At 47.5% G+C, this 19837-nt stretch overlaps 1 protein-coding gene across 1 annotated transcript in view; it reads left to right on the plus strand.

Moving 5' to 3' along the window:
• Nucleotides 1–19517, plus strand: part of LACTB (lactamase beta) — a 228475-nt gene extending 208958 nt beyond the window's left edge. Inside the window, exon 7 of the mRNA XM_085643670.1 lies at nt 17163–19517. Within this exon, the coding sequence (XP_085499796.1) occupies nt 17163–17742 (580 nt within the window). The 3' untranslated portion in view covers nt 17743–19517. The remainder of the gene's footprint in view (nt 1–17162) is intronic.
• The last annotated feature ends 320 nt before the right edge of the window (nt 19518–19837 follow it).

Consider the following 19837-nt stretch of genomic DNA (forward strand, 5'->3'; position numbering starts at 1 on the left):
GCTACCTTACCTCTACTACCCAGGTGCTCTCCAAGAGTTCCGGGTGTCGAGCATGGTTTTCTGATCACATGAAAGCTGCCACCATCAGTGAGGGGATTGTGCACATTCCGCCTGTCAGACCCTGAAGGCGATGGGCTTCCGAGGAAGGCTTGGAACAGACACGTGGTCTCGGGAGAGATGGGCTCCTTGTGTGTGCTCGAGGGCAGGCAGAGATGAGAGTGTGGACGGCCGGGTATGTGGGCGTGTGTTGCATTGTTGTCCATGTGTACATTCATTGTGGCTAAGGAGGAGCAGGTGAGAGATGACTGCTGTGTACTCCAGTGCAAACATTCACGAAGCTGTGTGTATTGCTAAGAACCAGAGTTTACAAGAATCCTTAGCAGTGCGCTGGCCAACAAGTGTGGGTTTGTGCGTGCACGAGGATCTAAAAGTGAGTTAAACCCGCTGGGGTGGGTAAACAACACTGTCAGCTCGAATTGCGAGGAAACTTTGAAAGAAATGAAGGGGCGGCTAAAACCCGGTGTTTTAAGTGTGGCCTCCTCGATGGGCCAGGCAGTGTAGTGTGTTGGCGATGCCCAGCCTCGCACGAGAGGTTGTAGCCTTAACAAGGAGTTTCCGGTTAGAAAATGTATTTCAGTGTACGGTAGATTCGGAATGTGCTGCATGTTACCAAATAGATTTTTATCCAAAATATAGTCACCTCTCTGCTTTTGTCGCATGTTTGGGAAGTTTAGATTCTGATGAGTTTCTTTCAAACTGGCATCCGTGCCAGACACTGAGCCCAGCACTATTAGTTTGAAAGGAGAGGGCGCCATTAAAACAAAAATTGTTCTGGTTTGACAGCGCGTCTGTCTGAGAGGTGTTGTTACTAATTCTTCTGCATTTGTTCCAGGGTAGGATTTAGCTGTGCTCCCCGGGAGCGCACCCTCTCACCTCCTGCCATATTTGATGTATCACTCCGCCTGGTATAGAGTGCTACCATTGTAATTCATGAGGTCTTATCATTTTGAGCCCTAAAAGTACATACACCTCAGAGACGTTAAATTCGTGATGCGCTCATTTATGGATAAAGAGCAAGTCCTTAAATTGTGCGGCTCCGACTATTTTATCTAGGGGTGTCTAAACCAAGGCGCAGACTGCCCTCTTGTGGCTGAAGTCCTTTATTATTTTATGAAGCTAGCAGCCAGCCCGTGAAGGTCCCTCCGAGCGGACCAAGGCTTAGAAACGTACTTTATTTGTTAATTTATGTGCAAGTTACGGATTTTTGGGACATAGCTCATATTTTCCTATTTAACACCAACAAAATAGTTCAGCGTAAGATATACTTTTAAATAGTTTGCCTTCTCTTGTGCAATGCTTCAGTGAATGGTAATTTTTTGCAGAATGCTTTATATAGTGAATTGTAAATCTTTGCAAAATGTAAGTTTGCAGAGAAAAATTGTGCATATGTTTTCCAACTTGACTGAACTATATCAGAGTGAAAAAGATCTCGTAGCACAGAAAAATATTCGTAAAGGTTAACGGGGAACTTTTGCAACCTTCGCAAACTTTGTTAGTGACAAAAAAACACTTTACACACCCCTGGAGTGGCCCTCATGTGAAGTGTTCAGCAGTTCTTCACTAGCTGTAAGACCAGTGTCTGTCGTGCATATGAAACCTGGGGCCCACGAAGGAGTACAGTATTTTCGACACTGAGGCGCCCTGACCGCCCTGGGAATGTTTTTTTGATGTGAGATTGAAAGGTCTGTTTTCAAGAAGCTCCTATGAGCCACCACGCTTAGTCGCACAGACTTATGGGTAATGTTGCTCTGTCTTGAGGAAGTGTGATGATGATGATGGTACTGAGCCGGTGTCGCCAGGGCCTCCAGTCAGTCTCAGTGGTGCAGATGTCCGCGAACCCTCCAGTAATGGGCCGCAAACCAGTAGAAACCTACAGTCCGCAGCGACAAATGTCATAGGCCACTGATGCTTCAAACGCAGAAGCAGGTCCCTGGTGCCCAGACTGCAGAACCCCCTGAACCCAGGCTTCAGGAGGAAGTAAACTAGAACCTTTTCAGGGAAGGCCTGAAAATGGAAGTGTTCATCATGCAGTTACCTAAGCCCAAAGGGTAGTAGCGGAAGTATCGGGTAGGAATCCTCCCTCACTGATTGGATAAAGACATCTCAGCCACTGGATTCCTCACTCTGTCTCATCTAGCATTCTGGTGTAACCAAACCAAGGCACCTACTGCTCCACAGAAACTGTAACTCCATCTTGTTCTCAGGATGAGGCCTAGGTAGCGTTTTATTGCTGCTTTTCAAGCCTGCGCTGAGCTTAGAAGGAAACATTAATGCACAAGAGTTAATTGTCACTTCTTGTGTACTTAAAATGAGACTATAGGTCGCGTGTGAAGATCAGGCGGTCCTCACAGTAGTAGGTAAAGAACTGGTTTTGTTTATCAAAGTCCACACCGGGATACAGGTTACAGGTGACACTGCAGTGCGGACCAAGGCCCAATTACAGAACTCTGATGACTCTTGCCCAGCCCTTCTTGGATTGAGCGCCCCCAACTGATAGATGTGGAGCACAGCTTGTGCATGTCATGTGCACCACATATTCTCAACACTGACATCACTCATGCAGGTATAGGCAGATTAAACACAAGACATCCCCATCTGTTGTACATTAAATAAATAAGATAACATAATGGCACTCTTGCCACATCCAGCCACCCGAGACAAGCACGCAAACACTCGCTCCAGCGAGAACATTCCAAGAGGCACTCCAGCGCACAAACAGTAGCGCAGAACGGTGGGAACCACAAAAAACATATACATCAACCAAGTATTTATTAATGACACACGTGACAAGACACATGGACATGGGTTGATCAGAAAAACACCTGTCACCCGGCACATTAAAGAAATGTGAACAGAAACAAACCATCACTATTGTAACTTCAACGAGCACACCAGCCACAGCATGAGGCCACCACATCCCCTGGTGCAGCAGACGCAAGCCTCGGCCATCTTGGCCAGATGGATACTATCTGGACACCACCCTCCCACTGTTCAAATCAGAAGGCAATAGCAAAGTGCACAGGATTGCGTGGAGTCCACTACCCCACCAGTGGAGAAGAATAGTGGAGCCACGGATATACCCCCCTCCCCTTCCCCCCACCCCCCAGTTTTATATAGCGCGAACTTGGCCCAAAGGTATCGGGTATCAGAGCGCTTTACATAGCACTGGTTGCATTACATGAGGACACATTCTGTTTTAGATCTCGCCTGAGCCAGTGCGTATGCGCTGCTCTGCGAGGCTTATAGTAAAGACTTCCATCTCACACATCTTTTCCTCATGTTTTTTTTTCCAGCCACGCATTTGATTGGCCATTTGCGTAAGGCTTCCACAAAAGAAAGCACGCAAATGGCCAAATGCTCGGGTATGTCCCGCCTTATCTTTAAATGTCCCCTCCCATAGCCTATATGTCTCGGGAGCAAGGGCAGTAATTAGCGGCACGCAGTGTGTCAGCTGCCTGCATTCCAGTATCAGGTTATCCCTGTATGCAAATGAGCACGCGCGAGCCGTGACTCGACGACCCCTCCCTGAACCTCAGTAGGAACAGTAAACACCACAGGACTTCCTTCTGCCAGCCTTGCTGCTCTTATCTCAGAGCGTCCAGCCTGCAGACAAACACCCCACACTGAACACTATGCCGCTGCCCGCGTCCCATGCAGGGGGACATCAGCAGGGCAGCCTTCTAGTGGCCGCCCGTCGGAGCCTCCCCCCCCCCCTGCTCTGCCTCGCTAGTGAGGCCGCACCTCGGGGAGGGGAGGCCCCCCAATGGGATTGTCTGGGGGAGGCGTGCCACTAGGGTGGGCGAGGCTAGACCCCCTTTTTTAGGCGCCTCACCCCCTCAGATCTTCCTCTGCTACCTGCGCCGCTCCTCCTGGCCACGCGTATTTTCAGCGTTGCCGCCGCCGGGGTCGTTGTCGGGGTCGCCGCCGCCAGTCATTACGGTATGTCCATGCTCTTGCCTCCCCCCCCCGGCCCCGTCCCTTGGTTAAGCCCGGGTAGTACAGGGGCCCTGTGGCCGGATACCACGGGGGGGGGGGGGGGGGGGGGGGGGGGGGGGGGAGGTGGTGAGGTGAGGTGGTCGCGCGTGGTCGGAAGCGGCAGGGTGGCGGTCAGTTGCGGGACAGGGTCAGATGCAGCGACGCAGCAGGGTTATGGGCGGGTTACGAACGCCTTAGGACGGTCGCCTATCCTGGCGTCGGGTTTGGCAGGAGCCCGTTGTTTTCGGGTAAAACTTGGTGGGAGCGAGAGCCGGTGTACGGAGCAGCTATCGGCACCCATGACTTCTGCTTGCCAGCGGCAGGGCCCCCTTTGGGAATAGGAGTTGGCCTAACAGCTAGGGCGCTCGACCTCGGACCTGGGCAACTAGGTTCGAGTCTTGGCAATGACGCTGAACATCCTGTGATTCTCGGCAAATCACTTAATCTCCCCGTTCCTCTTCCTGATTGACAGAATAAATGGGGGAGTGCTCGGAAAGAAGTCTGTCAGTATATATAGTGCGTAAAAAGCATTCCGCCTTAGTGCCGAGCATTTTTTCCACCCCCAATTATCAAGAAGCAGTGAGGAGCCGGGCAGCGTCCGAATACCTCATCCTAGGCCTGGGGGGGGGGGGGGGGGGGGGGGAGACTAGAAACGCACGGAACGGAACAGGCATCACTATTCCTGGTGAAAGTGAATAGTTGACAGGGTAAAAGCACTAAGGAACTTGCCCTTTGTTTAAAATGTTCTGCTATGCGTGTGTTCGAAGCTCAATTATTCCGTTACCTTTGAATAAGATCTCTATGACGCACAGCGGGTTAGATGGCGTCCGAATGTTCCTTCCGCCGTTATGCACGGTTGTATTTGTTTGTTCCCCGACCAACCCGGCAGCCACAAAACTCTTTAAAGGTCCTAATAAAATCAAGAACAATGTATGCGGTCACAGAAGGCAATTGATGGGTGCCTGACCTCACGTTTATAAGGTAGAATTGTTAATTAGGGGCATAGGTTCTTAAAGCAACCATTTGATACGCGGTCACAGATGGCAAATTATGTGTGCCTGACCTCACGTTTATGAGGTAGAATTGTTAATTAGGGGCATAGGTTCTTAAAGCAACCCTTTGACCGTTGAGCGCTTCATTAGTTGAGGGGTAGGGGTATGCGGTTAAGAGTAAATCGCCATGAAGCCGGCATCCACGATGCTAAGCTCCTGCTGCCGGGGCTGCTAGTTTAGGGGCACCTTGTACAGATAGAACATGAACTTGCTGATTTACTGCAGTGTGTTGGTGCGCGGGTTTTGCTTGCTGCAAGGTGCGGGTGCCGTTTTATAATGCGTTTTAGCTTCGTAAGCCATCCCCGTTAAGACAAGATGGCGTCGCTGAGCCCCGGATGACAAACCACGGGTTGTGCAGCGCGAGAGAAATGTCATCGGTGCGGAGGGTTAAAGGGCCTGCTGCAAGCGCGTGGGGATTATGTTGCAGTGAGGGCGCAATTTGTTTAGCGAACCTGCAGCAGCGATTCACGCGGAGCCAATGAGGATACACACCATGCAACTGAATGGGCCCTGCAATTTCGGTACTGTCTGCCGGCAGGGGTGGCAGGGGAGTAGGGGTTATCTCTGCTTTCGCCCGCTCTCCTGCGCGGGGGCGAAGCGCCCCCTTAACGGGCCGCATGGTCTCTTCCGAGCACTCGCGAGCCGAGGTCTAACTGCGCATCCTGCGTGGCAGCGCGAGTCCTTTAGGTGGCCTTCGGGCATAGGGGTTCTAGGTGCCTGCGGTAAAGAGCGGGAGCCGGGTAGATTGAAGAGTGTGGGTGACGCACGTGGCTCGGCCTGTGCGGCTTGCGAAAGAAGCATCCGTAGGTTACTTTCAAAATGGGAAGGTAGACGGCGCCGACTGGGCCCTAGCACCGGATGGCACGAGATAGGGCATGCTTGTGAATGCGTCCTTGCTGCAATCTTTTGCGGCATTCATACCTAGGTCATATTGGAAGGAGTGAGTTGCCGAATAGGTACGGGCAGGCCAGGGTTGAGAGCGGCGCTCGTTCTTCAACCGTGATTCTGGTCAAATTACTCATATACCAATGCCTACATAAGTACGAGTTTTCCAAGGGGTGCCGTGAGTTGCATTTCAGGATGAAGGGGGGGGCATAGGGTGGGGGGACAAGGCCCCCCCCTCCACTAGGTTATAGCCCATTTGCACAGCAAACCACGTGGTACGGCCGTTGCCACGGTACCGCACCAAATCGTCGTTGTTAAGTGGATGCATCCTCCTATATGTTGACACTGATCAGGCCATATTTTACACCGACACAGTATAGGGAAAGAGCTTGGGTGGACTTACGGTTTCTGTGCCTGGCAATTGCCTCGGGCACCAGTACTTATGACAGCTGCTCATTCATTAATGAGCAGAGGATCAGTTCTTTGATGACCCAACACATGTTTGAAAACGGCTAATACCTGCCAGCCTAACAATCATTAAGCTTGGGGGCTTGACCAGTCGGAAATGTCACTCGGTGGTGTGATGGTTAGGGAGTGGTGAAAAGCCAGGCACTGGCAGTGACAGGGGGTGGCGCTATCTGCAGACCTCATCAAGGACTAAGCCTCAACTTCTAAGGCGAGTAGGGCGCATGTGCGTGGCAGCTTGTGACCTTTTGACAAACCTAATAGTCTTGCTGTAGGCACGCTACTTGTTTTCTTTTAACCGGATGCAATGCAGGAAACTGACACTGTAAGCAGGGCGGATTGCTAGTCTAGGCACGAATTATCTGGTACATGTGGTATGCCAGGACCTTATTCAGTGTCCACGCCCCCTTTGCTTCCTACCAAACACGGGTTGGTACACAACGCATACTCTGACATGGCACGCTGGTGAGCAGACACTGTTGAAGGTTAGGTAGTATGTTGTGTTGGCGGGGGAAAAGTGCAGAGTGGTATGGGCCCTGCAGTGTCAGTCATGGGTAATAACGAGGGGTGTTGGGTGCATCCCCTCGGCACAAGTTATTTTGTGCAGCTGGGTATGGCATCATCCTTTTGGTTAGACAATGAGGCAGCAGGTACCCAGAAGAGCATCAAAGTTAGGCAGAGGGGCTCATGTACCGCATGCATTACCGACCATTGGCAAGGTCAACAGTCCTGGGTTGCGGTAGGTGTAATTTTGCGGGTAGATCATATTGCTGGTTGCAACGACTGAAGAGGCAGGTCCATGCTAAGCAAATATTTCAAATTTTGCCCAGTCAAATGGGGAGGACCTGCTCAATGGATCAACATGCTTGTTTTAATCAATTAGGTGCAGCTAGAAAAGGCCAAGCAGTCAGGCAGGGGGGACTGGTTGAAGCGGGACTCCCGGGGGTGAGGTGAAAGCTCAGATCTTGAGTCGAGCAGTAGTACAAGGGCTGTTGAGTCCTATGTTGAAATGTGGCTAGAGTTACATATTTGCATGTTGCAACGTGACTCAGGTATATTTTCCTCTGAAAGGGCTTGGGAGTGTAAAACGTTAGTAAGTTTGGCTAGTAGTGTTTGGTGACTCGGCCTCAACATGCCGAAATGGAGGCATTTTCGAGATGATATGCTTGTTAGCCACAATCATGACTCATTTATCGTATGCAACAAAGAGGCATGGTCAAAGCTAATAGTACTGGCTTGTTGTAGGTGCGGGGTTGCAGGAGTACAGATCTGGCTGCAAAGATAGAGAGCTGGGGTGAGGAGTTAGGGTGCTTGTCCTCAGACCTGGGGAACTGGGTTGGGATCTCGGTAATGACGCTAAAACATCCTGTGATTCTGGGCAAATCACTTAATCTCCCCTGTGTGTCGGCACAGCTGGGCTCTGTGTAGGTCAACCATAGTGGGTATGTCGCATGTCCTGCTCAGGTCTCTTAGCAAGGGACAGTTACTTGGGCATGCTCCTTGCTGTATTCGGCAGCGCACAAATCTATTGCAAGCGCGAGTTGAGTTAGTGGTCTCTCTTAACTTGACGGATGTTTCAGTCCTGAAAGCCCTGAACCTGAGGCCTCCATCACTATTCACACTATTGTCCCCTAGCTTTCCTTCATTCCTGGCTTTATGTTGGAAAGGCATGGCTTTATATTTCAAATGTACTCTTTTACGGGCCACTCGCAATTTTACTAAGGAAGTAGGCCTAGGCTGATGGTCATTAAGATAGTCACATGTGATCAAAGATTGGTTAAAGGTTTGGATTTGTATTACCAATGTTGTTATTGTGAGTTCCACGCTTGAGTCAAGAGGTGCTGCTGTCTTTCATCTTTGGCTTGCTACCCGAAAACAGCTGGTGTAATGTTTTCTTTCAAATCACAGTCATAGTGGCAGCTTAGTCTATACAGAAAAGTCAGCAGCTTGTGCTGTTTGAGACAAGTGAGGCCCTGGGTTCGTGGGTCATACATAACACCTTGAAGGTATGTATTGTTATTGTGAGTTCCACACTTAAGTCAAGAGATGCTGCTGCCTCATCTTTTAGCCTTGCTATTCGGAAACAGCTGGTGAAATGATTTCTTCTACTCGGTCATAGTGGCAGCTTAGTCTATACAGGACAGTCACCAGCCTGAGCTGTTTTGAGACAAGTGGAAGGCCTGGGTTTGTGTGTCATACATAACATCTTTAAGGTTATTCTCCCTATTCCACAGGGAGGCAAGGTAAAGCCCAGAGTGACATGGTCTACCGAGATTTGGCCTGGCTCGCCTCTTCTGCGACCTTTTGAAGTTCGTTTAGTTATTTATGAGGGTGACAGATGCTATCACAGTGGTTTGATAGGCACCAGGGCCAGATGACATTTAAGGGCATTGTGTGCTGGGAACTAAGGATTGGGTCCATTTTAGTAAGCACTAGGAGCGGTAAATATTTGGTGTCGCTCATAAGATGCCCTGTGTTGGGTGAATGATATCTGAGAGCTGAGCTGTACTCCTGCGAAAAGGACATTGCCAAATAGGCAAGCTAATGGCACATCAAGTGGCCTTGTGCAAAAGCTCGAAAGTCAGTTTGTTACGGAATCCACCAATACTGCTCTTTTATCCATTCTACGATGTTAATGTGTTGACGTGTAATGTTCACCTTGGCCACGCCGCGACCCCCAAGAGTGAAACTACATGTGGTTTCCCCAGGGATCCTTTACATGGAAACACTTTGGTGGAACAAGGTTTATCACACCAGGTCCCAGATATTGGAACTCGCCACCTCTAGAGATCAGGTCCTGCACAGACCTCATGACTTACCGCAAACTCCTAAAACATGGCCAGTTAGACAGGTATAGGAGTAACATACCACTCTAACAAGTTCCTGGGTAGTGACAGGAAACCTCCCTGTTACGTGTTCCTTACAAATTTAGTATAACATAACACAACATATGTAGGATGGTTTTTGGTTCTTCATACTCTTTTAGGTGCAGAACATAAGGCGTTTATTGCACAAACTGAGGGATTCGAAAGCAGAGCTTGTGGAACCACACAGGATGTTTCATAGGTGCCAGCAAACCACAGGGTTGGAATAAACAATTTTAAAAAAAAAAGGAAATTACACTATTTTGGAATTAATTGAATGGAAGTCAACTAGTTTAACGATGTTGGGGACTAATAGTTATGGTTAAGGTGAGATAAGGTTACAGCGTTTTACAAAATCAATTCTAAAAATTGCAGTCAAGTTGTATCAGTTTAAATCATTAACTAACAACATTATACAACAAACATTACACGAACGGCAAATAGTTTCAGTGCATGTTAAGGCACTGGCACATATGTTCCCGACTGTTGTGGTTAGTATTAGGTTTGAATGTGGGATGGAGGTGCTGAGCCAATCCACTCATTAAAACTGATTGAATTCGATAAATATTAGTTCAAGTTACATGTCGTCTTCAGGAATTAAGCTTTCATTTTAAGTAAATTAAGAAGTAGGATTGGACAGAAATATTTCAATATTATTTTCTTAGTTTGATTTTCTATGAACTATTGAAGAACCAGGCTGGAATAAGACTCCGCCATCGTATTAAGGTAACCTAATTTGCAAGAATATGCAATAGAACTCGTGTTAGCTGGTTAGTAAGATAGTTCCCGAGATTGCCAGGTCATTATTGGCAGTAGGGAGGCCAAAACCAGGGGATGTGCTGAGATATTGGTCATTAGAAGTAAACAATAGGATAATAAGAAAATGTGAGAGGAAACAAAAATAGGGAGCTTTGGCCGGAAAGGTAAATACGGCAGCGTCAGCAGTTTTATCTATTTCATTGCGTACTGTAGGAAGGTGAGATTGTCTCAACAAATCACTTGCCAAGAATGCTGTCGCTGGCCAAGGGTGGCATTACTATTCAGAGACAGTGTCATGAAGGAGCCAGGGACAGTGAGCATATGTTGCCCGTGTGCTGGGTGAGAGTACAAAGACAGAGACTGTTGCCCCCCCTACTGTCTGATGTTCACAGCTTTTAAGCACCCATCCCATCATTGGGTACCCGGGATGTCAGCTTGTGTGGATAAACGGAGGGAAGGCAGTTAACTCACACGTTACCTCCATCCTGCTTTACTGTGCTTAGCTGATGGAAACACACTTCCAAGCCAGAATGACCCTAGCTGGCCCAATTGAAATCACAATAGGATTTCATGTCCATATACGCCAAAGCTAGCTCGTAGGGGCAGGGCACCTATAACAGCGAAGGGAGGAAGGGGGGTCTCTGGCAGCGACGGGAGCCTCCCCAGAGCTGTGGCGGAGTTACAGGGCGATCTGGAGGCAGAAGGGTACAGAAAGGGTACCTCTGCGACAGGCGGTACAGTAAGGGTACCCCTGTCCAGCACAGTAAGGGTGCCCGAGCCAAGGTCCGGGAGCCGAAGGAGGTTCTGGGAAGACCGCGACGGCGCTCGTTAGTCCTTCGGGCGGTTGGGGGGCCTGACCAACCGGGGGTGTGCCACAACACGCTCCACCCCCGTCAAAAGGGGCGGGAGTATGCGACAGATCACGTGATCCAAAGGATGATCTGAAAATATGTGCTGCACTGTAGGGCATCGACCCACCGTGCGTGCTGGCTCGCCAGGCGGGCAGAGCAGCGATTGGGCTGCTTGCCCTGGATCGCCCGTAAGATAACCCACTTATCGTCATACTTATGTTGTATGAAATAAACCTGCAGCAGTTCTTCACCCACAATGAAAGTGTCAGTGTAATCTTTGGGTGACGTCTGTGCATGCGTGTTGAGTGGAGCGGATGACGGTGTGGTCACTATGCCCCTGCCCGCGTCCCACGCAGGGGGACATCAGCAGGGCAGCCTTCTAGTGGCCGCCCGTCGGAGCCTCCCCCCCCCCCCGCCCCTGCTCTGCCTCGCTAGTGAGGCCGCACCTCGGGGAGGGGAGGCCCCCCAATGGGATTGTCTGGGGGAGGCGTGCCACTAGAGTGGGCGAGGCTAGACCCCCTTTTTTAGGCGCCTCACCCCCTCAGATCTTCCTGTGCCGCTCCTCCTGGCCACGCGTATTCCCACCCTTTCCGCTTACCCTGCGCGGCGGAGGTAGCGCGCTATTGGAATGTTTTAATGTTTTTTCTTGCGTTGCAGGCGGAGTTACAGGGCGATCTGGAGGCAGAAGGGTACAGTAAGGGTACCTCTGCGACAGGCGGTACAGTAAGGGTACCCCTGTCCGGCACAGTAAGGGTGCCCGAGCCAAGGTCCGGGAGCCGAAGGAGGTTCTGGGAAGACCGCGACGGCACCCCGTTAGTCCTTCGGGCGGTTGGGGGGCCTGACCAACCGGGGGTGTGCCACAACACGCTCCGCCCCCGTCAAAAGGGGCGGGAGTATGCGACAGATCACGTGATCCAAAGGATGATCTGAAAATATGTGCCGCACTGCAGGGCATCGACCCACCGTGCGTGCTGGCTCGCCAGGCGGGCGGAGCAGCGAGGGGCTGCTTGCCCTGGATCGCCCGTAAGATAACCCACTTATTGTCATACCTATGTTGTATGAAATAAACCTGCAGCAGTTCTTCACCCACAATGAAAGTGTCAGTGTAATCTTTGGGTGACGTCTGTGCATGCATGTTGAGTGGAGCGGATGACTGTGTGGTCACTATGTCTCCGCTAGAGGCTGCAAGAAACACTCAGACTGACTTGGGAAACACTGCTAGCGCCGACTGTTTTGATTGTTCCCTGGTCGCGGTGTACCCGCATGCACGGGCTGTTTCAGGCGTACACTTGAATTATGTATATGAGCCTTGGAATCTGCACCGTGAAAAACAATGCAATAATAGCGGCGAATCCCACACCAGCCGCTAGTGGAATATTAGCGAGGACAGTTTGTCCTGCAGCTGGAGTCCAAAAGTCCTGTTGGAAGCAATAAGGTACGTCTCGTGTCCGTGGGAGACTTTATTTTGGCTGCAGAAAAACTTTCAAAACATGTGCTCTTCTTAGCATTTGGAGCCACTGAGTTTTACAATTGTAATGTGAGCACAGAAGTGTTGTCGCATATGCAATGCTATTGTTTTATGTAGTACTTTAGTATGTAATTGACATTACTATTACAAAATAAAATCGACATCAGAAGTACGAAAGGCCGAGTCTTTCCTGCTGTGCATTTAAATGTTTGCTGCAAAGATCACACTAGAGTTCAGCCACATGTACTTATTTATGCACCTACCCTCCGAGTTATCTAATCGGTAAATAATTTCGTTACAGAATTCTATGAGCCCTACATTATTCATAAAGGAATATTGTGGTAAATAAATAAGTGAAATATTGAGTACTTTATATATAAAGGCCAGCTGCCTCCATTCCAGTATCAAGTTACTTTCGCCGCCACTGTGACAGAAGCCAGACATAGCACCCCTCCTCCATTTCTCTTTCCCCTCCGCTGATCCCTTTGTTTACAAGCAAAGGGATCGGCTGATCTCCGCCCCCGCCGCCACCCAGCTCCCGCTCTCCTTAACCCACCCTCATGGTTTCCTATCTTTATAATTTCCCGCACCCTCGTGTTTTCCTGTTGTTTATAACCCACCCCCGTTTCTTCCACCTCCCTCTCTTTTAGTTTTGATGATAGTGACCACATACCATTACAATTGTGTTGGATCACAAGGAAAATCCAACACCTGTTTTGCAAGTATATTTATTCCCAGCCAAATCAAAAGTGAAAAACAAAAATCTTTACGTTTTGATTTTAGCATATGCTAAAATCAAAACTTAAAGATTTCTTTGTTTTTCACTTTTGATTTGGCTGGGAATGAATACAATGCAAAATGGCCGATGTTTACACTAACTCGAAGTCATCATACACCATTGTACCTTTTTCTTCCATATACGTCACTTTGCATCAGCAATCATCCTGCAGGCTGAGGTCGAGGCAATCTCACAGCCGCAAGTTGCTGTGTCCCCCTAAATGCGCAGGCACGGCCAAAATAAACTTGCAGTGCTCGCATGCCTACAAGACGTGAGAGTGTGTGGGTTAATAATCACTGTGTTGTGTAGATGTTTCAGTAAAATACAGGGAAATGTAATCCTCGTAAACCTGGGGAACCACACAGCAATAGCTAGACCGTATGGTGCTCTCTACACCTTCCACTGTTGCTTCTTGCACGTCTCTTGTGTTTGTTTGCCACCCCCTTCATGAAGTTCAACGGCAAAAGAGGCTTGGTTAAGTGCTAGGTAGGTCTCGCCTACGCAGCGCGCATGCGCTGCCCAGGAAAGAGACCTTAAGCAATTGGCACAGCTTTCCCGGCAAAAACGTGCACGCGTTGCATTGCTTCCAATGGCAACGCGTGCACGTCTGGCGATTCACTTGCGGGAGCGAGCAGCTGGCGCCATGTTTTCAATTATCGTGCCTTGCTGCTCGCTCCCGCAAGGGAATCGCGCAGGCCCCCTCCTCTCTCAACTCCCCATGCTGACGGGCGAGGCGCGCGCGTCCTTGTGCTTGTTTTTTTTAAACATAGAAACAGGGGCTGTGGAAGTCTCACCTGACGTTGTTGATACAGGCCCCAGAAAAAACTTTGGACATTCCTGAGTTTAGCCATGATAGGTGCAGGAAGAATCACCCACTCCCTCGGGACCGTCTCTCTTCACAAATAATAGGTCAGCGTGAATGCCATGCCTACTCAGCCTCACCATCAGTTCTCCAGCACCAGCGGCAGTCCAAGGGGGATGACTTCACCTCCGCCTTGCTTGTAACATCTGTCGCCGATGGCAAACATCCTACCGAGAACTGCCCAGCATCCTCCCAGAAAGCTTGTAGCCACTGACTGCCCTTGCACATTATTCCTAGGTGGCACAGGGATCCTGCGTCGTGATGTGAAATGTCCGTCATGACGTGTTGGTATGATCTGGTGACATCCTGACTGTATACGCTACAATGGAGTTCACTGACCAACCCAACAGTGTCTGTCTGCAGTTCCTCTTCTTCAAGGACTGGCCTCTAGCATCTTGACATGAGGTGCCCTGTTGGTATCATCCAAGACAATGGAAGTGCAGTGCAGGCGCGTCTATGGCATCCAACCTTCTCTGATGCAAGATTCTTGAAACGTCACGTCATGTTCGGTTTTGCAGCTATTGACTGCCGTCTCATTTAGCAACAAATCCGTTTTTGTGACCATTTGTTGAAATCTAGTGTCCTCTTGTGGCAATTTATGCTGGCAGCCTATGCCTACAGTGGGCTTAATGTAGCACGAGCCCCGCATTCGGATCCCAGAACATGAACATATCATTCAGCAACTGTGACCCATAGACTCCTTATCCACTAGAAGGAACATTACCCAGGAGCACCAACAACATTGGCACACGCTGCATCGATAGCGCCATCTACAGGCCACATCCTGAGATCTCTGTTACTGTTACTCTGCAGGTTTCCCTCAGTGCTGAAGGGTAGACCCTGTACCACGCAGCAGGTCCTGTTAGCTTATAATGCCAACTGCAAGCATCTCCCGAGCACAAAAACCAACATTGGAAAGTGCCCAAGCCCTTACAAACCCCCAGATAGATTCTTCTCATAGCTGCGAGCTATCACCTTTTAACGGCTAAGGCTTAGGGTAAGAGCTTTACGGTTTTCTGTTATGTGTTATGACTTTTGCCTTGTATTAGAGGAGCTATTTGTTTTGTTTACATATATAAGATTCAAAGGGCAGATGAATCCCCTCTTGTAATACTGTTATTATCGACTCCGAAAAGCATGTATTTGAGATGAAAATGTGTGTTTTTTCAGATGTCATGATAAAGTTTGGAGAAAATTGGTTGAATGTCAACTGAATTTCCAGTTCAACAATTCCAACCATTGAGTTGCATAAAAATAGACATATGTTTATCCCCTGCCCCACGGGTCTTTCAGGGATTGTGAATGACATGCAGTGTCAGTGTGTCTACTAGGAATTAAAAATAGGAGTGCAGGGTCTCAAACCTAATGGAATCCTCCTCTCCCAATCATCTGCTCGCTGTCTGCCAGCATCACTCTACAACTTGAATGCCTTTACTATCCTCAGCTTAACAATGGAAACAGTTAAATCCTACACCAACTGCAGCACTGACCTTTGTTTTGTGCTCAAGGAGCACCTTTCCAGCACCCCTGCCTCCTTCGGATGCTTTAAACCAGCTTAGTGAACACCGTATGGCTCAGTGAGTTATTGAATTCATGAATCAAAAAAGTTGCCACAAGCTCTGTGCGGCGTTTTGATGTTATTCACGCCGGTTTATTCATGTAGTAATCTAGATGCAATTGAAGCACCTCTCGGACGTGCAAAATGAATCAATGGCGCAGTGGTGTGCTACGAAGGGAAATCTCTTTATAAACTAAAGTTTACTCAGGGTTTTCCTTCTCTTACGACCACAACTGTGACTTGATTCACACAGATGGACTGAAGCACCAACAATCCTGCAGGAAGACAGGAGTGTGAATTTCTTACAGAGCAGTGGGTGATAAAGGTGTTAATACTAACAAAAATGCTTATAATACTTTTTTATTATAACTTATAAGCATGCTGTGCAGCAGCCACAATACTTTACAACATAGCTTACAAAAATTGGCAAAATCAGTAGGTCTAGCTAAACACTTACAAGGTCCCAAAGGCGAGACCTATTGGCTATGCTAATGCTTGTTTTTATTTACGAACAAACACTCCATCGGCACTCCTGCCCTCCTCCCACTCTCAGTTATGTCGAGTACTGGCATAGCTAATAGGTCTCGCCTTTGGGACCTTATAAGTGTTTATTTATGTAACAGTTGATGTTGCACCAAGAATATTGTGCTGCATAATTAAATACTTATTAAGGTCCCAAAGGCGAGACCTATTGGTTATGCCAATTATTGTTTTGTTAGGCACGGGGAGATTAAGTGATTTGACCAGAATCACAGGATGTTCAGCGTCGTTGCCGAGTCTCGAACCCAGTTCCCCAGATTCGAGGTTGACCGCCCTAGCCGTTAGGCCTACTGAGAGAAATAACTCCCTACAATTGCAGAGAAACTTTTGTCTTGACTCCAGCATATATTGATTGTTTTTCTTGGACTCTCACTTGACTTCTGAAACTGCAGAAATAGAAGGATCCAGACTTAATTTCTCCAGCTCTGTCCCAGGGCTGTTCCTAAACTGAGCCCATATTCTGCACTTTCTCGTGTCACACGTGTACTTGATACTTGATAAACTAGCTGATTTTTTAATGTTTGCGTTTGGCCCTACCAAAATGGCCTTGATAAATCACTTCAGCTTTCATAATAACAGTGATGAGGTTCAGGTACAAATAAGGGCCATTATTACTTTGATACGTAGAATTATATAATATCTTATTTACCTGATCAGCTGGTTTGCTTGAGCACGGTTCAGTTTAATGGAAGCAACTCAAAAAGGTTATTTTGGTAATACATTTTCTATCATATTCTTGACAATATTTTGTGCATTTGGAGTAGTAAAGAAATAAAAATGCATATTTCTCCAATCACCATGCCAATTAACAAGAGATTAGTAATAAATTGTTTGTATATGTATTCACAATCAATTGTACGTATATGTATTTACAGTCGATTGTACGTGTATGTATTTACCACAGTGCCTTCAGATACCTCACTGTAGGGCACCACACAATAGTGATGACTAGCAATACAAATCATTGGTGAGAGCATTGCATTCACATCAATTTTTTTCTTTCTTGAGTTCCATTTAACACGTTTATTATTGTTTTATTTTTCAGGTACTATGTGTATAATAAGAAAGGCCGCCTGGTAAATGCACCATATGTGGACAACTCTTACAAGTGGGCTGGCGGTGGCTTCGTGTCCACAGTAGGAGACCTGCTCACGTTTGGGAATGTCTTGTTGTATAGTTACCAGGTGCAGAGGTTCCAGAGCACCGGCGGGAAGCTCCTACGTGGTTACCTCAAACCAGGAACCACAGCGATGATGTGGACCCCAGTGCCAAACACCGAGATGTCCTGGGACAAGGATGGCAAGTACGCCATGGGATGGGCGGCCGTGGAGAGCAAGCAAGAGTATGGTCACTGCCGGCAGCAGAGACATTACGTCTCCCACACCGGGGGTGCAGTGGGTGGTAGCAGCGTCCTGTTGATCCTCCCCGAAGAGTCTGACACTTCACATCCGGAAACTGATGGTCACCTTCCCCCGAGAGGAGTGGTGGTCTCCCTTATCACCAACATGCAGTCTGTTGGTCTTAACAGCACAGCTCTCAAAATTGCAAGAGAATTTGATAAAGACAAATTAGCATCAAGCCACCAGTCTGACGACTGTTTGCAAGCAGAGGTCACAAGTACGTGAAGATTGATCCACCGTGATCTTTGATATTACTTGTAGCCAGTGTCAGGCCACTGTTGTCATGACTGATTGCAAACCAAGATAACGCACACAGGTTTGTGATCATCAACTGCCTTACATCTCTTTATATTACCAGCATTACAGTGGGCCAAGGATATGTTAGACATTGCAAATTGCACCAATCTGTTTACAGAAATCTGCTAATCTACTTGACCACATCAAAGAGTATGCACCAGCGACCACATCAATAAGTATGCATCAGCCACGTTCATCTGTGTACTTCTAAAACAAAACACCCAAAAACACACTGTTGGATGTCCACTTTGAGTGATGGAGGAGGCATGCTTTTAAAGTGATAAACTGTTCTCTGGTGATCTGCACTCTGTATTTGACACAAGTAGACACTAGAACTAGAGTTAGTATTTTTAGCATTTGATGACCTGGAAGCTAAATATGAAGCCATCTTTAGTATCCTTTGCATTAGTATGTTAATTCTCAGCTCACATTATAGCGTAAGGTGGCTCTTTAGTATCTTAAAAATGTGAACTTCAAAAAACTAGTAAATCAGATGTTTACTGATTAACTCTGCACTAAAAATTATATAAATGAATCAGTGGTAAATTTCATATCAAAATCAAAAGAGCGTTATGTTACATTTTGATCCAGCGTCTGAGTATGTGCTTTTTTGTTTAGCTTCTTGCTCAGAAGCATGGTGCACAATGCTCGAGTCCTTTTTTGGTCTGGCTTACATTTGTGAAAGACCTCCTGTGAATCATACCTAAAATTAAAACGATTTAGATCCAGCCCATTGACTACCACTGGGTGGCTTTTTTGTCACTTTTTTTGTTTGCTTCTTATTCAATGGCTTTTCCTCTTTTTCTTGTGTTTGTTTCTCGCCTGGAGGATAGGTTTGTTACCATCCTTTTGGGTGGATTGCGTGTATCCCACCACTGCTCCCATTCAGAGAACTACTTTTTTCTTCTACTTAAAGCACTCTAAGAGTGCGTGTGTTTTCTTGCTTTCTCGTGCTGCTTACTCCACCCCCATCCCCCCGCCCTCCCCCAAGTACCCGCAATGCACTTTGTGGTGGTTGCTTGCTCCCTTCTCCAGACACCCCAGCTCAAACTCATCCTTACCATTTCCTTTGTTCCCGTCCCCGACCGCACTGACTTCCCCCCCACACCCTACTTGCTGCTCCACTGCACCTCTTCCGTCCCATAAGTTTAACCTTTAAAAATTTTCAGGGGGCACCGGCAGCTGCTATTTTCTGCTGGCTTCACCATTTACAAAAAAGCGATTTGTGCAAGTAAAAGTTCATATATTTTTATTTTTGAATTCACTGCTCCGAGTGGCATCTGCCATTTTGGATTGTTTTTCATGTCCTGTGAAAGGAGTCTTGTTTCTTTCCCTTCTCAGGTGTATTGAAATTGGAAGACCAAAAGTTACTTTACCAGGTGCAAGATCCATATACTAAGTGTTAGTGACACTGCATCTTTCATCAAAAGTCATTACACCAGCATGTGTTCTAATTGGAAAGTGCCCTTTAGCATCTCCATTGAGAAACCACTGCCTCGGATGCTCATGATTTTTGTAACCTCTCAGATATCGAGAACCGATGTTTCTAAGCCTCCAAAGAACTGTACCTTCATTCTTGTTCTCCGTGGTCAACAACCGTTTCATGTATGCTTTGCTGTATTGATGAAGTGAAAAAATACAGATCACCTCTAGCATGGCACTGTTTTTAAGTAATCTGCAATAAAGATGTTTAACTTTCAGTATTTTTTGAGTTGTTGTAGTTTAATGCTCATCCATTGTCACTCTTTCAGATGTGTCTTGCAGTAAGTAATGTGAGTGGTAGCAGGAAGTACAGTGTACTGAGATGTGTGAGTTTGACAGATCTAAACATTACTCGAAAATCACAAATTGAAAAAGTATGGCACATGGGAGGCGAAAAGCTGGATTGCATTATAAGTAGGGTTCCCAGTGTTATGGTATTTTCTTTTTTTTTTAACATTACCGTCTGTATTTATCCATATTTATTTTTTGTCCTTCTTGTTGGTATTTATCCATATTTATTTTGGGTTTTGAGAATAAATAA

The sequence above is a fragment of the Triturus cristatus genome, chromosome 3_1, assembly GCF_964204655.1.
Source record: "Triturus cristatus chromosome 3_1, aTriCri1.1, whole genome shotgun sequence".
Lineage (NCBI taxonomy): Eukaryota > Metazoa > Chordata > Amphibia > Caudata > Salamandridae > Triturus > Triturus cristatus.